The sequence below is a fragment of the Centroberyx affinis genome, unplaced genomic scaffold (assembly GCF_046629955.1).
Source record: "Centroberyx affinis isolate AG114_WGS23_722 - 3 ecotype Tasmania unplaced genomic scaffold, CSIRO-AGI_Caff_v1 ptg002070l_1, whole genome shotgun sequence".
NCBI lineage: Eukaryota > Metazoa > Chordata > Actinopteri > Beryciformes > Berycidae > Centroberyx > Centroberyx affinis.
The window spans coordinates 90,001-107,484 of NW_027280400.1; the positions used below are offsets into that span (position 1 = coordinate 90,001).

Here is a 17,484-nt window from a genome sequence, read left to right on the forward strand (position 1 = left end):
TATAAATGCCGAAAATAAATCTTAAAAAAAAAAAAAAGAAGAAGTGAGGACTGGCAAAATGTCCTCACTTCTCACATGATTTACCTCATCTGTCTATCTCTGTGAGGACATTCGGTCCTGCTAAGTGTAGAAAGACAAGAACACACAAAACACAAAATCCTCACCAGGCTCAGTGGAATAGTCGGCTGCTGTTGTCTGCAGTAAGCTCTCACTAGAGACGGCTGGCCGGGCTAACAGAGCAACAGACATACTTTCCTTGTGTTTGTGTTGGAATGTAGTACATGACGGTGCCTCAACCCCCCCCCCCCCCCCTCCCTCCCTCACTCTGTCATTTTCCCTCTATCCAGGACTAGGAAGGAGCCGGGCCTCTGACCCGACACAGCACATCACATCAGACACGCCTTACTGACCTCCATACACACCTCCCTTCATTCCTCGCTTCGCAATCTGCACCCTCCACATCTCTTCTTTCCTCTTCCTCCCCCCTTCCGTCCATTCTCGAGCGCTAATCTTCTCCTAATCTTTTCACTCCTTATCACTTCGTTTTGATTTTCTCTCCCCTTTTCTCCTTTTCTTTTTTCACGTCTCCCCCTCCCCTCACTCCCTCCCTCTCTGTTCGTCTGTCTGTCTGGTATTGAGCAGGCCATTGATCAGAGACGGGGATCAGACGCATTGACGTGATAGGATTAGTAGGAAAGCTGTTGACTCTACCCTCAGCACTGGGATGACTGTTTTCCCCTGACTGGATTAACCCTTGCTGCCCCGACCCACACGGCTTCCAACATCCGCAGCAGCGCGGTGACTGGTGCATAAAGTTGAAAGGTTTTTTCAGAAGCACTTTGGAATGAAAGCGCGAAAATCATGAGGGACGTGCACACGTCAAACAGAAACCAAACAAACACGCTCTGACCTTGTCTATTTGTTCACCCGTCTGTCTTCCTTTAATACGCCATCTCTGAAGACGCTGAATCCACCTGCTGTGGCACAGGCCCGCACACACACACTCACTCACACACACAAACACACACACATATACACCCACACAAACACCTTTTGGATTCTAACCTCCTTCCGTTCCCTTGCTACTCTCCCAGAGTGCAAAGCTCTGGAGAGAAGAGTGTTTTTTTTTTTACACGAGGGGAGCGTTGTGTTTGTTAGGAGAGTTTTACTGTGTTGCCTGCAGCCGGGGAGTGGGGTGTGTATGTGTGTGTGTGTGTGTGTGTGGTAAAGGGGGGTTTGACATAGAAAATAAACTTGAAAAAGCCTGTCTCTGACTCATGCTGATGTCTCTCTCTCTTTGCTGCTATCTCCCCTCTCTTCCCTCTCCCAAAACGGGGGCAGAGGAAGTTACGGCATGAAACGAGTTACGAGGTACAGGTGTGTATTTCCTGCTGAGCGACTACAGAGGCCTGCAGTGTCTGTCACACGGAGATACCAGGATTCTGTCGCGCCACGAATGTTGGTTAGAGGCCTCCTGCACCCGTCCGGGAGGTATGATGAAGACGAGGGCCTTGAGTTGGGTGTATATGTGTGTGTGTGGTTTTTTGACTCACCATGAAATGCGGCTGGGTCAGTATCCGTCTGAGTTCCTTGGCGTCGTGGTTCTCTGGGTAGCAGGAGATCTCTTCCAGTACCTGAGGAGGCAGAGAGAGAACAGGCGGTCAGGAAGCCGCAGCAGTCTTTCTTTACGCCTGAACCCCAACCACACACACACACACACACACACACACACATACACACACACACACTCCCCTACCTGCTACAGAAAGGACGGAGTATGGAGAACCATCCAACACACACTGAACAACGACCTCACAGACCCTCTAAAACTTTCCTCTGCACCGCCTCCCACGTCACCACAGCCAATGAGAGACCGACTGAGGATGTCACTCAACTGTAGTCAAGGAATCTGGTCAAGGCTCCGTCCCTCCCCCTGCCCTCTTGACGTGACCTGGATTGATGTCAGCTCCAGTTATGTTGCGTGTGGCTGCTGAATGTGGCATTGTAGAGGTGAGGCCTCTGAGGGGGTGTGTATAGTATGTGTGTATGTGTGTGTGTGTGTGTGTGTGTGTACATACAGGTATTCATTATCTCTAATCTGTGATAATCACATCCAGTTGCTGCACTCACAGCCAGCATCGAGTAGCGTATCAACAAAAATGTGCTTTATCAGCGGAGCTACATCCTCTGACAGGCACACACAGCTTTTGATTGAACCCAAAGGCAAATCTTCTCCTGCACATATACATAGAAACCTACACCAGTGTCCCGTTGAACTCACATTTAGGTCCAGTGAATACAGAACGTTTGAACACACAGGAACGGAGGCTGCTACACGGCAGCACGCTTCGTGGGTGTTACGATAATGTTCGCTCCCCCTTTGGCCCAAACCAGCTCGAATACTCAAATGCTTTAAAAGCCAAGCCAACTAGTTTTGTCTTATGCTCTATTCATTTGTGGTGTGGAAATGGCAGTAGTGTGATGAGGTCTGGGGGCTTACATATTCCAGATGTTTCAAAGCTCCACTTGCTTCGTCTTGGGAGGAACTCTTAGTGGAGGAAGACACAGGAAGAAGAGTTATACAGGCTGTCGACTGTCCTTATTAGAGAGGGGTCTTGGTTGAAAGGTCAGTGATGAATGAGGTCAAAGGAGAGTCAAACTCTGCCCCTTCTTTTAATCAATGGCAGCCAATTTGAAATAAGCCGTGAAGTGGGGTGGGGTTGTGAGATTAGTATCTATAGCTGAAATAGGTGACTCCACTCTCAGAAAGAATTAGTTCCAACACAACACAAACACAACCCATTCAACTGTTTGGAGGTCACTTGGAGGTGTGTTAGTGCGATGTTAGAACAAAGCTTTGTTACTCTTGAGGCGTGAAGCACCTTACCCCTGCTGTAGTGGGTGAGAAACCCCAGAGTACAGTGGAAGCTGCAGTCTGATTGGCTCAAAGCATTTCAGTGTCAGCCAGAGTGAATCAGTAGAGACAGAGGCAAAGCAGAGGAGGAGGAGGAAGAGATAGTCTCGACAGGCACGACCAAGATTAGATGATGAGTTTGTTTGTGGTGAAACTGTACTGAAGCAGTCCTGGACTGCCTACAAAGCAAGTTTAGAAGTGTGTTTGTAATGCTTAAGTGTGAGTAAAGCTTGGTTCTCAGAAGAGACAGGAGGAAAATGAATAAAAGGCATGGAAGACAACAGAGTCTGTGACTAAAGCACTAAAACACTGTTTGACTCCCTAACGCCAACGCAGACAGTGTCACATCTGGTGCGGCTCCATCCAGATCTCTTGATCCATCTAGACTGATTTAAGTAGGAAAATGTGAGCCAGACTTCGCTCCATAAGCAGACGTCGACTCCTCGGACACAGTGTACCAGAGCCGTGTTAATTAGCCAGGTCTCTTTGACATGAACCAAAGCCACATTAAACAGAGCTTGGCTCCTCTCAATGGCTTTCCCAGTGTTAGCACAGCTGGGATTTAAGACGCCAGCCCTCACCCACTCCCTCCCTATTCAGACTTTTTAATTGCTCCCTCAACAAAGCGCACAACGCAAACACGTTACACTGGCAAAGCTCATTTTGCACACCCGCAAGCATGCACAAACGTCCACAAACACACACACACCACTGATGCCCCAATATTTTCTCGCACACACCTTCACTCTTCTCTCACACTCCTTGTTAAGCACCAATTCCTCTCCGCATCCTGCTGAAGTGTTTGAGTGCACTGTGAGGTAAACACACAAGCCCAATCTATGAATTCATGTTGGCCGAGGTCAAAACCTGGAGACCGCAATGCAGCCCCCTTTGAGGGAGGAAACAGTCCACACCACACTAATAGCCCACAAATACCCTGTCAGTGTGTGTGTGTGTGTCTGACACATCCAGCAGCATCTCTAATGAGGAAGGTCAAACAAACAAGCCAGAGATCCTTGTTCATCCAGCTCTCTGTAAGCGGGGCAGGGGGCTGTGGTACAACTGCTCTAACAACGAGCCTGAGTCAGAGGGAGTCGGCTCATGTACAAGCAAAGCTCAAGAGGTCACGGAAGTTTGAGGGGATCCTAGAGAGGACTCAATAAATGAACATGAATAATGGAACAACTCAATTTCTTTGCTTGTTCCGACTCATTATAATTTAAGCGTGGTCGTGAGCCTAACTTTTTGGAGAAAAAAATTAACATAGCTTGACATTTGCAGTACCCAAGGAAGACTAACTTGTCACTATGGTGTACGCCAGTGGAGATATTACAAACAGCTGCAGACCAGAACTGTGGCTTACCATCCTGCTAGGCTGTGGAGCTTCTGCAAACCAAAAACTTAGATTCTGCTGTCTAATAAAAAAAAACTTAAAATCTCCAGCTTTCATCTCTAAGGTCAACGTTTCAGAAAATTGACAAAACCAATTTTACCAGTGAAGCCCATGCAATTTTGAAACTAGAAAATGACTTTTAAATGGGTTTCATGGGCCCTGGGGTTGTAAAACTTGCTCATAAATGGCATGAATGACCTTTTAAACTTTCCCTTCAAGTAAATGAGATATTCTCATGACAGCTCAGGAATACCTTGGTCCAGCATCAACCATGATTCAGCAGAGAGTAGGACGTGATATTTATTGAGTCCACTGTCCTAGAAAGTAGTGTTCCCATTCCCATAATGTCTAGTACTGACATATGGCCGAGATCAGGGGTTCTCAAACGTTTTCATGTCACACTCCCAAAATACACACACTGGGCCACAGACCCCTCCCCACCCCCATACGATTTAGTCCCAGGAACCCCCATATAAGATGATTTTGTTGTTGATTTAGTACTGCATTAATCTCTCTGTAATGAATTTGGGGAGATAGTGAAATTCAATGAGAACAGCCATTCCTATACTGTAAATTTTCTAACTGGGCTAATCTCTAGTGAATTGACTTATAGTGGAATTAAACTAGTTCCTATTTTACTGGAGGCCTGCTGGAACCACCTGAAGGACCCCTGGGGGTCCCCCGACCGCACGTTGAGAACCACTGCCCTAGATGAGCAGAGCAGGTGAGCAAAGTGATCCACAGCAGTGAAGAGTTAGAGCTTTAGTGAGCAGAAGGCCAGAGGGGTTAATACAGCCTAAGCACTGACAGAACTGCAGGTTGTTAGGTGTTCAGGAAGAGAGCCAGTAAGTAGAAAGTCTGTCATCAGGACAGCTGATCAATCATCATCATTAATATCACACAGATCACATGACAAGGGACAGCGCCAACATGATATGGATATGTGCTTGTCTCAATGCAGGTGTGTGTCTTCTTGTAGTATGTCCAAAGTGAGTGTCTTAGTATGGATGTGGAGGTGTCCTTAATTGGTGAAAGAGACAATGTGTTTGCGTGTGTGTGTGTGTGTGTGTGTGTGTGTGTGTGTGTGTGTGTGTGTGTGTTTGTGTGTGTGTGTGTGTGTGTGTGTGTGTGTGTGTGTGCGCGTATCTGGGTGTGTGTTTATTCACCTCTTTGGCTCTCTGCACAGCATCGCTGGGGGGGTTTCTGATCTGTGGGGAGGACTTGGTGTTGATCTTGTCGTAGAGCTGAAACAACACAGACACAATCAATCAATCAATCAATCAGTTAATCAGTCAATCAACCAATCAATCAATCAATCAATGAATGCAATAGTGAGCAGCACAACACACAGCAGAGATAAGGTACACCAGCTGTACTTCCACACTGAGCAACATGATCAACAAGTCACCAGAAGACCATTCATTTCCTATAGAGCTGAGCGACCAGTGTGGACCCTCAACAAGCTTGTCGCCATGGCTGAACTTTTCACAGTCATTAGCCGTCAACAGCCAATCAGATTTCCACGCTTACTTGTTTCCCTAGTGATGTGATTTTGTTTTATGAACAACAGTTCCTCCTGGAAATTGCAAAATAGACATGTTGATTACAGCCACTCAAAGCTTCCCATTTCTCTGCAACTTTTATTTGAAATCTGATCTGACCCGTCTCAAAAACGATGCTTGGAGAACAGTTGCATCTGTTGTTGGGTTACATGGTCAATGTAATGTTATGAAAGGCAATACCAAAGTGTGTGTAAGCAGAAAGTGTTGTGGAGCAATAGTGATTTTATGGATGAATGAATAATCTATTCTCCACCTGTCCTCTGTTCTATCTCTCTACTTGGTTTTGGTTGGCTTTAAATGCAGGCATGTTTGAGCGATTTCGATTTTTTTTTTGCACAGAAATGTTAACAAAGAGGAACTGTTTATTCAGCTCCCTGATGGGAGGACAACAGACATTTGTGGAGACACAAGAGCATTGACTAACAGCGCAGCTCAACAGCTCTGTTCTCAGAAAACCCAGCTGACTAATAAACGGTACTGACTGGATAGGCTTGTATAGGCCTAGACAGAGTGTGTGCGTGTGTGTGTGTGTGTGTGTGTGTGTGTGTGTGTGTGTGTGTGTGTGTGAGTGCATGTTTGTGGAGAAAATAGCCCTCAAACACAGTCAAACAAAGACAGCAGCTGTATGCTCGATACAAAGACTTGGTATCAAAGAGGCAGAGATCATCTGACACAACTGCTATCATATTCAAAAAAACTATCATGTGATGTATGATGAGCAATTTGTCTGGTATACTGTTGTTCATTTAACCTACATAGGAAGGCAAACTGCACACACACGTAGAAAAACACAGAGACAGACATAGAAACACAGAGACGGACACAGACAGTCACAAACTCAGACGCAGACACACACAGTCCTTTTGTACCAGACATTTCAACACAGCCCCGGGGCCCAAGACTCTTCCGTTTTCCCTCGCACTACAGCAGCAACAGTACTACCACATGAGATGCTGGTCACCATCATGGGGCGCATGATGAATGATAAACAAAGATGGCAGACACAACAGTGGCAGTGTTAACCTCAAAAGTCCTTTATGATCTGCATGTTTGTGCACAGTGTTCACCGGCAAAGCACTGCTCTTAGTTTGTATGAAAGGTGCAATCATGGTGGAGAACATTTCATATTTACTTTGTATTTCATTTGTGCTTTTTGTAACATGTTTTGTAATATACAACAAAGCACATCCAATGAACGTCTGTAATAAGGGAGCCCACCGTGGCCCTGATGTAAAATTGCATGACTTTTCCATGACCTAAAAATCTGACTCCTATCTGGTTTCATGTTATTCATGTTATTTTTCAGCTCAGTCTGGTTGTCTGGTTCTAGAGCTGGGCTTGTTAATACAATAAATGAGTAAAGCAAGTTGTAAAATACATTCTGGTATATTCCTGTAAAGTGACCCATTTTGTACAACTCCCTGATATTCCCCGACTTCCTTAAAGAGTGTATCAAATTCCCTGTCTGGAATACACCTCTCAAAAATCCTTGATATTCCAAAACTTCCATGACCAGTGGGAACTCTCCTTTAATAAGCTTCTGTAATAGCCAAACCACTCTGTAAAGGTAGTAGGGCTGGCTGATATGGACCAAAAATCATATCTCTGTATTTTTAGGCTGAATGGCGATACACAATATATATTTCGGTATTTTCTACGAAGTGGGCTAAATGTTCAGTTGTAAGTCAAAGCCACCTGTGCGATGTCACAAGCACTTTTATTAAAACAAGACTGTGATCAAAATAAAATGCAAAGACAGGGTTTCCTTCCCTGTTTTAAAATATACAGCTGCACAATATATCAACATGTAAATGAAAAATTATATAAAATAAATAGCCTATATTAAATAAAAAGGGTACAGGTTTTCCTCTCCTGCTTAACAAAATTACACAGCTGTGCAAATAACAATAAAAATGTAAACAGGACAAAAATAACAACAGAACAGGCCAACAAGTATTTCCTCCTATGTAGCCCTGTACATATCTTACAGGATTTGTGCAAGGACAACTAGCCTATCAACAGTCTCAGGCTTCAGGGATGCCCTGTGGCAGGTTACAATGTTACCACTGCAACTGAAAACCCTTTCGGAAGGGGAACTGGTGGCTGGTACGCAAAGATACTTCTTTGCCAGGTGGCTCAGTGCTGGAAAGACAATTTCATGTTCCTTCCACCATTTGAGAGGATCTGTATCACTCTCTACACTAACTGACTGTAAGTAGCTTGAAATAGTGCTGGGCAATATGGACAAAATCAAATATCACAATATTTTTGACCAAATACCTCGATATCGATATTGCGACAATATTGTAGGGATGACTATTGGTGCTTTCACAAAATATTTACACACGTAGATGCGAGTGGCTGAAATATGTGACCTGAATTTGAAGTTATAACACTACTGACTGAAAATGTACTTTATGTAAGCGACTATGTTTGTGTTGTGTGGCATGTGGTGTGTCTTTGGACTGGACTGAGGATGTTTAGTAGTCATCATCCATGGTGTGTGTGTGTGTGTGTGTGTGTGTTTGAAGACAAATGACACCGGGGAGGGTGGGAAAATAAGAGCACTTGCATATGAATGTGTGCCTGGGACACGGATATACATGGGTATATATGTGAGTGAATATGTGCAATTGCATGTGTATTTATGCCAATAGAAATGCCAGTGGGGAGTATGGGGGAGTCTGTGAGTCTACCCCCACTGTGGAAAACTAACCCCACCATAAAAAAGGGTCATGGGAACGACAACACACATCACACGTCCCAAGTCCGCATCTACGCCCCCCTTCATGAGCAAACCCTCAGAAAGATGTACACAAACGCAGCATGCACCTCAAGAACTCCTTATAATACTACTTCAACAAACTAGAAAGCCTAAGTTTGTGCAGAGAAGCTGTGCGATATCTTCATTTCCTATTAGAGAGGAGCAAATGAAGACGTCTATTCCTGGAGGACAACTTATTACACTGCCTCCACTAACTAAGAAGCCTAAGGAGCTTCAGAAACCAGCACATAAGAACAAAAACAAATGCACTTGACTAAAGCAGCTCATTATACATGTCAAACGCCAAAAACACACACGGGGGGATGCCTGGCTGACTTCAAATTAGCTCGAGGCATCTCTTGACAAAACACTCTTCCTCCAAACACATCAGAAAGAAAAACACAAAAGAAAACACACACTCACCCAGGAGACGGCGAGCAGTTTGTCAGAGAAACGCAGCCAACAGAGAACACACAAGACACAAGTTATCTAAGCCAGCAGGCTCCATCCATTTCGTGTCTGCTGGATCTCTAGTTTCCCCTCAGCCTCAGAGTGTTTGGGTGGAGTGGAGGCTAATGTCAGATGGACAGGCAGATACTGTTGGAGGCTGTGCTTCTTATGAATGGCGCTAAGGCCTGACAATAGATGCCATTATTCCTTCACAGTCTGGGGCTGGGCTATGCTCCTCTCTCTCTCTCTCACTCCTCTTTCTGTGTCTGCCCCTCTCGGTGCAGGGCAGGGGTGCGAAACTGAGGCTGAAAGGGAGACATCTGCAGCCCCAGGCTCCCACTGATACTGCTGTACACACACACACTTGGCAGCTCCGCTCCTCCTAGTCCTCTGCTCCCCACTTCCACCTATTCAGCCCCTAGCAACTGGGACAGCCTTTAACATACACACACGCGCGCGCACACACACACACCTCTTTTCAGCCATCCCCTTCTCTCAATTCTTCTTACCCTAAGTCCCAGTAGCTCCCTCAAAGGTTTTGATTCCTGCCTCCTGACCTGAATTTGCTTCTTGATGCCTACAGCATTGTGGGGGAAAAAAGGGATGCACTTTCCTCTTGGCAGCTGGGTGGCCTGATGGTTAGAGAAACTGTCCTTCAACTGGAACCCGGGTTCAAGTCCTCATGTTGGCAAGCATCTGCATTAGCCTAGAGGTTATAGAAGCGGTTGACTGGCTGCTTCTAGTCTTGTGACTAAGAGGTCACCAGTTCAAATGCCAGGACCGGCTCTGAACATGTGGGTGGGGAAAGTGAATGAGTAAGATCAAAGCTCTTAACCTGCTCAGTGGCAACTGTAGAAGCCTGCCTGTACTGGGAAGCTCCCAGGTGTGAGTGTGTGTAACTGCATGAATGTGAAGCATTCGTTGACTGAAAAGAGCATTATGTCCTCAGTCAATTTTCCCTTTTAAATAAAAAAAGTGGGGAAGACACTGCAGCTGTTCTGTAGCTGACCGTGTGGTCTGACCTCCCTGCAGGGGGGTAAAGCAAAAAGAGACAGGTATCAACAAAATAAAACTATCATTACTACTATGAATTACCTTCCTCCTCCTTGTCTTGCATGGGACATCATCTCTCATATCCACTCCCTCTCCATGGCCACACTCTTCTCAACACCTCTATCCTCCTATCCTTAGATACCAATATTCTTTGCTCACACTGTCACATAAAAGCCAAACTGCAAGTTTATATGCCTGCCTGTGCAAACCCAAAGACACACACAGAAAACCACACAATCACACAAGCATTTCGTATAAATGCGCACACAGACACACATGCACATACACAAATACACTGCGGTGGGTTCCCACCGCGGCCTTGATGTAAAATTCCATGACTTCTCTGAGAGCGTTTCCATGACCTAAAAATGTTATTCCTTTCTGGTTTGTTATGTTGTTTTGAGCTCAGAAACGATCTAAAGGGTAACCAGTCTGCTTTCCACTACTGTTGGCCTTGCTGTTGAGAAATCGGCATACAACGTATAAAAAGCACCATCGAATACCATAAATGTATAAAACAAGTTGCAAAATACATACAAAAGTAACCCATTCGTACAATTCCCTGATATTCCTTGTCTTCCCCTGAGAACAAATTCTCTGACTTCCCCTGTCTGGAATACACCTCTCTAAATTCCATGAAATTCCCTGACCAGCGGGAGCCCTGATGCACACACACGGTCCACCCCTTTCCCTCCAGTCGGCCCTAATGTGGCATGAAATCCTGAGCAGAGCAGGACGGCTGCCTGGCTCGTAGATTCCTGTGCAGCGGGACTGGCTGGATGACTTTGTGCTCTGTCAGTGAATGGAGCATGGCCTCCGATACAGGGGAGGTGGCACCGGGCCAGGAAACACAGATATGCAGGGTAAGACATGAAAAAAAGGAAGACTGTGCAAAAAGAGAGAGAAAGAGACAAAGAGAGTGATAGATCTTAAAGTGCATTGGCCTCCACTTAAAACAACAGTACACAGATAATTGGAGAAAACAACATAAAATTAAAATTCAGAGTGCTATCAAACATTAAACAGAGAAATTAATCTGGCCAAATACCTTTCATGAAACTAAAGGAAGAAATCCTCCTACTAAACATAGACTTGGGGGCCATAACCTTGAAATTGGAAAAGGAAAGCACTCAAAAACCTGGTGAACCAAGGATCAGAGGCTTTTCAAGAAATACATTTACTTTTCTCGTGCTCACAATATGACAAAATAAGGGAAACTAACCGTAAATCTAAAGAAATCACAAACACAAAAATTGGTTGAGGAGAGGTCTCTATTATTGGCAGCAAGATGTGTATAACAGCCTCAGAGAGAGAGAGAACAGACCGCACTGTTGCTACTCCAATCTTATCTCTGATTGTAAATATTTCAAAGTTATCTGACTGAATATGAACACATACGAATTACTCTTGCCTCGTATCCCCTGTTATTACATTTTTGATTTGATTTCTTAATGTTATTACGCTTCATGCTGTTCATTTCTTGGATATCATATTCTTGCCAATGCCCTTGTCCTGCCAACAAAGCTTATTTGAATTTGACAGAGACAAAGAAAAAGTTGTGTGAAACAGATGGAGACAGACGGAGAGAAAAAGTTGCGGGAGAGATATAGACAGGCACAGAGAGAGAGATGAGCAGCAGGAAAGTGAGAGAGAGAGAGAGAGAGGGAGAGAAGACAGAGTAAACAAAAGAGAGTGAGAGGAAAGAATATGGAAATAGAGACAAAATGAGAGAGATGGTGTCAGAGTCTTGGGAGAAACCAGCGTTCCACTACAATCACAGCCGCTCTCTCTGATCCAGCATGCAGTCTAGCCTCTCCCTGGGCTGCTGGTGGCGGGGCTGGTGTGACCCAATATGGTGCCGGTGTGGTGAACCAGTCGGTCCCAGGCTGACACCACTGTGGTCGACAGCCTGTTCCTGTGACCTGCAGCAGTTCTCTCTCTGCCAGCGCTCGTCTCTGAGTCAGAGAAACAAGCAGCAGCCGGCCATTAGTCAGACTCGCAGCTTGCACTCCGCTGCAGTTTGTTTCCCACACACACACACAGGCAGATTGAGGGGAGAATTCAATGACACATGTAAAACATCATGACCTTTTTGAGTTGCCCTGAGAGTACTGAGCATCCGTGCGTGTGTGTGTGTGTGTGTGTGTGTGTGTTTGCATGTGTGTGCACAAGGGAAAGGGATGTTTGTGTCTTAAATTGCAGAAAATGTCTATCTTTACAAGTCATCCAGTCCCCCAGTGAGTCTTAACATCTTGTTTTACTTGTTTTGATAATTTTCTTGAAACAAGGCCAACATCTTGAAATAAGGCAGATCACTCTGCTAGCATCTAGATAATGTCAGCTTGTTGAATCAAGTTGATTTGCACAGGAAATAAGTGACATTATCTCACAGCACTGGCAGCTTATTTCACTTATATAAAAGCGGTAATCTGCGAGATAGTGTTTTTGTTTATTTTGGTGACATCTTTGGTGCTAACCACTCATTGCTGTGGGGTTTCTGCTTTTTTGTTTTCCCACAGATCAACTGTCAATCAAACAGTGTGCCCAGTACTGTGAAGTCTTTTGCCTCTTTGAGTTTCTGTAGGTACTGGTCTTTTGTTTGTCTGTTCAGCCATGGCAGCTATCACTGCTCACGCCAACTACCCAGTTCATCTTCTGTTCGTTCAAAACAAGCCACTATTTGCGCTGCCAAAAATGTAAAACACCGTACTTCCTTCCACCAGAGGATTTGTCCCTAGAGAGACCTACCAGGCACCAGGTGTTGAGAACAGCAAATGTAGCAAATGCAAAAGCTTTCATAAGCTGGGTATAGGTTGAATCAACATTGTGTTATATCAACTGGCAATAAAGAGTAGCAAAATGTATTTGGTGCTCTTGTTGTGAATTATGAAAAATATGTTTTTAAGATGCAATATTAAAATTAAATGAATCATTAAGGTGGATATAGTTTTTCTAGTGTGCTTCCTTATGTTGCTGGTGTGTATGTGTGTGTGTGTGAGAGACACTTACGTCGAGCAGTGTGTGTAGATGCTGGTCCTGGAAAACACTGTGGAGGAAATCCAGATCCTTTTCACTGCAGTCTGTCAAAGCATGGATCTCCTCTAAACTGTCCAACACCTGAGACACAGCCCCTGCATGCACACACACACACACACACACACACACACACACACACACACACACACACACACACACACACACACATGTCAGAGCCACGTTGCATCAGTCATCTAAAGGTTGTCTGAATGCCATTTCAGTGAGCATGCACACGCACTTCACTCAAGGGCTGAAACATTTTCTGAATGATTAAACCTATTTATACTTCCTGTGACTGATGTGAAGTAGGCGAGCTACTGAAAACAGAAAGACAACTTTTGCAAGTGGCAAATAGACTGAACAGCCACAAATGGGAAAGAGTAAGTAACATGCATCACAGCACACAACAAAGCAAGGGATACCTACGTTCTGCTGCTAGTAGTCCTAGCAGGTGGGAAGCATTAATACAAACAGACAGAACACAGATTGGCATCAAAGCTCTTCCAAATTAACAGAAGTGTCAATATCAATGTTTAAAACAGTTAAAAGACACGAAATCCCAGGCGGTTAGCTCAATTACAGTAACAGTATAAATATTGCCAGACGGATAGCTATTTGGATAAAAAATCTTTTGTACCTTCCAGTATTTTCAGTCTTATCAGAGTTTTAATCATATCAATTAGTACTGAGACATTCCTTACACAAAACATCAAGTCAAAAAGAAAAAAGCATCTCAGACAAGTCTAATTAGCTGTAAGAAAGTGGTTCCCAACCTTTTTTGGCTCGTGACCCCACTTTGATGTCACAAAACTCTAGTGACCCCAGACATTCAAAACACAGACAATTTTTTGCTAAAATGAATTTGTTTTCGATCATGTAATAGTTTGTAATACTATGTTGCAAGTGAACGTTCCTTTTAGACCACATTTAGGCTATTTCATGTATATTATTGTGGACGGCAGCCGGAGGCAGAATAGCCAGGACGAGCCACAGATTAGTGTACAACGTGAAGATTTTATTTTCCCAGTGCAGGATATGTACAGGTGAGCTTGTATTTACAAGGCTGCAAATTAATGCCGAACAAACAATGACTCAAGTTAAATTGCGCGCTGTTTATGTTTGAGCGTGGGAAAGCACGTAGCCTGGTCACGTGTGATCGCGTGAATCAAGATATGCCGAGCTCAGTTAACAATATCCTGCATTTTATTTGAACTCGATTTTTATGAGGGGAAGTGAAAACGTAGGATACGTTTAATTGTTTTAAATTGTGTGTGGTGTTTTTATTATTATAATAATAATAATTATTTGTATTGATCAATTACTAGAAATTTCAGGCGACCCCATTTGAATTCCATGCGACCCCACTTGGGGTCACGACCCCAGGGTTGGGAAAGCCTGCTGTAAGAAGAAGGAAGTTATATTGCATAGCGGTTAATATAAAGAGGAAAAGAAAACATTCACATGCTCTTCTCTCTAGTTAGTGATATTTATCTGTGCATGTTTCTTCAGAGTGTCACATGAAATCTGTGCTGAAAACAGCGGGCAAGTAAACATCACAAACTGGGCAGAGATATGTGGGACTATTTTTTCCTCTTTTTACAATAAATGCACTCCAACAGTTGGCAAATCTGGGCGAGTGTGCTTTGTCTTCCTCGTAGCGGTAAATACAATAAGAGCTAGATAGTAGTTGGCTTATCGTAATAACAGGCTGTGCGGGGCCTGTCAGGGAAAACAGAACTGCGATGTGAGAAGAAACCACAAGCTGACGAGAGGAAGGAAATTTGAGGGAGGAAGTATGTCAAAGATAAAAGGATGTGAAAAGTGTTTGTGTACATGTGTGTGTGTGTGTGTGTGTGTGTGTGTGTGTACCTGAGGACGTGGGGTCATCAGAGAAGTCGTGGAGTTCCTCGGGGGGGTCTCCATAGAAGGAATTAAACTTGTGACTGGACACTGCAGCCAGCACGGCCCCCTGAATCACAACAACAGCAGCAGCCGCAGCCGCACAACGTTAAGCATCTGGCTCACATACACCGTCTTTATCTGTGGTTGGGTGCACGTCCGACTCAATATCAGATGTGCACAGGGTAGAACGACTTAACAGACCTTGACTTTTGCAAAACGTGTTCATGCATGCGTGCTTGTATGTAGGCTCGAGCGTGTGTGCAGCAGCCAACCTTGAGCTTCCTCCTGGCGTTGAACTTCCTCAGCTGCTCCACAGTCTCTGGCAGGTGGATCTTGTAGGCATAACGGTCTCGCTCCTGGGAAATTCAACACAGCACTGCTCACACAGTCATACTGCTGATACACATAGTATAGTATAGCATAGTAGTATTTTTATTCAGTCATCACACATAATACAATAAGTATAAATCAGTCTAGACAATATAAACAAAATCAACAATCTGTGTATTAAGTAGTGACTGAAAAGGCACAGGCAGAAGCATAATGCTTATATATGCCTATCCTACATTCTTATCAATATAAGCTACCCTCCAGAAAAAAATAAAATAAATAAATAAATAAAAATCATTCACACTTGTAACCCTCAAAAATAGCTTTGTAAACCATTCTTTTGAAAACCAAAAGCGAGTTACACATTCTTAACACAGAGACTCAACAATATAGCAAGGTGATACTGGACCACGGTCTAAACCCAGGTTTCCATTGGTGGGTGTTTTCTGATCACATCTGTCACATATTTTTCTAAAAGTAGACTTTGGGCTGAAATGCACTTGACTATTTAGGAGTTTGCAGTGGGTTGCAGAGCAGCAAAAATATACCCTTACAAAGCTCTTCCTCTGCTGGTCACATGACATTGTTGGCTGTAAAGGAAGAGCTGAGGTAGATGTGGTTGTAGCCCAAGTTGTTATGATTGCAGTGTGAGAAAGTATTAGAGAAGAGACAAAACGACAGTGAGAGGCAGAGTTTGTGCATGTGTTTCTAAATGTGTTTATGTACTGCAATGCCACATTCACACTGTGGTGGCATGTGGTCAGTAGAAAAACGGATATTCATTATTTTCAGTAGGTGATCAGTGGTAAACTCTGCAAAGTGTTCACAACTTACTGATGAAGTAACATTTTCCCTTAACTTCTGCCTTCTACTGTGGCAGTGAAGACAAACCAGCCATCTAGCTATAACTCTGCTAATAACTGCTGTGTTGTGGTTTTTACAGTAGGAATCACAATGCATTATAATATTATGAATTATTTCTCCAAAATATAAGCTAGATATGACATGAAATAAAAATTAAAATGAACAGCCTTATGATAATATTTGTCAGATCCAATTTCATTGTATCAGTGGTCTAACCTCTTGTTTAAAATTACTTTGGCAATGAGAAGGCAGTTTGCTGTTGCAGTTGACTGACATCATAGGATGCTGACCTGTATGGCGTTTTAATCTGACCTGTATAGCGATGTGAACATGGCGTGTTTGTAAGAAGGTTTGAGTGTTATTCCGTCTGTCCTGGTGTACCTTGAGCCAGGGGTGGTTGAGGGCCTCGTAGACGGTGATCCTCTCAGCAGGGTCCAGCATCAGCATGCGCCTCACCAGGTCCTTAGCACTCTCTGAGATGTGGCCCCATTGGCGCGGATTCATCTATACACACACACACACACACACACACACACACACACACACACACTTTAAAGGAATGCACCAAGTTCTTGGGAGATTTGCCCGTTGGTCAACTTAGCCGGAAAAAACATGAGAGCATTAACACCAAAATCATCCATGTGTCCATGAATACACTATATTGAGTGACAGTAGGTGACTAGCATTATCAGCATTATAAGAAAACTGACTTATTCGCAATAAAAAGTTGTTGGTTTTTATTATATAGCTTGTAGATTCATATAATTTAAAAATTAAATATCATATAGCTGATGTAGCCAGGTTTATTTTTGGAACGATTTAATGTGAGCAACCACATATTCATCCTCTGCGCAGGACTTTTAGCTGTACACAGTCTCTCATTGGCCATCATCTTCACTTCCAATTTCAACAGGAAAAGTAGTCCCTGGTAGTTGAAACCTTCTTGTGTTTTGCATACATGGGCCAGACATGACCATCAAACAGACTGAGGGTGCCTGGCACCGTGTAGTTCCTGGAGCCTCCGGAGACCGCAGAGGAGAGAAGTGCAGTGTTTTTTTTTTTACCTGAATTTCCCCAAGGGGATCAATAAAGTGCTATATCATCTCATCTCATCTTATCTTTCTGCATTCTTTGTATGGAATGGAAATAAAGTGACATCGGTTCAGTACGGCGATCAAAGGTCCGTTGGCGTAAAGCAGGGAGCTCTCCTCGTTAA

The 17,484-nt window shown here is 43.9% G+C and overlaps 1 protein-coding gene across 5 annotated transcripts in view; it reads right to left on the reverse strand.

Moving 5' to 3' along the window:
* Positions 1-17,484, reverse strand: part of caska (calcium/calmodulin-dependent serine protein kinase a) — a 63,635-nt gene that overhangs the window by 16,007 nt on the left and 30,144 nt on the right. For 4 of the 5 annotated variants that reach the window (XM_071531376.1, XM_071531375.1, XM_071531373.1 and 1 more), the window contains exons 7-13: positions 16,650-16,772; positions 15,347-15,430; positions 15,042-15,141; positions 13,146-13,267; positions 5,474-5,551; positions 2,501-2,548; positions 1,554-1,634 (exon numbers count right to left, since the gene is read on the reverse strand). In XM_071531376.1, coding sequence (XP_071387477.1) covers positions 1,554-1,634; positions 2,501-2,548; positions 5,474-5,551; positions 13,146-13,267; positions 15,042-15,141; positions 15,347-15,430; positions 16,650-16,772 — 636 coding nt within the window. The remainder of the gene's footprint in view (positions 1-1,553; positions 1,635-2,500; positions 2,549-5,473; positions 5,552-13,145; positions 13,268-15,041; positions 15,142-15,346; positions 15,431-16,649; positions 16,773-17,484) is intronic. The other variant, XM_071531374.1, reaches the window with a different exon arrangement.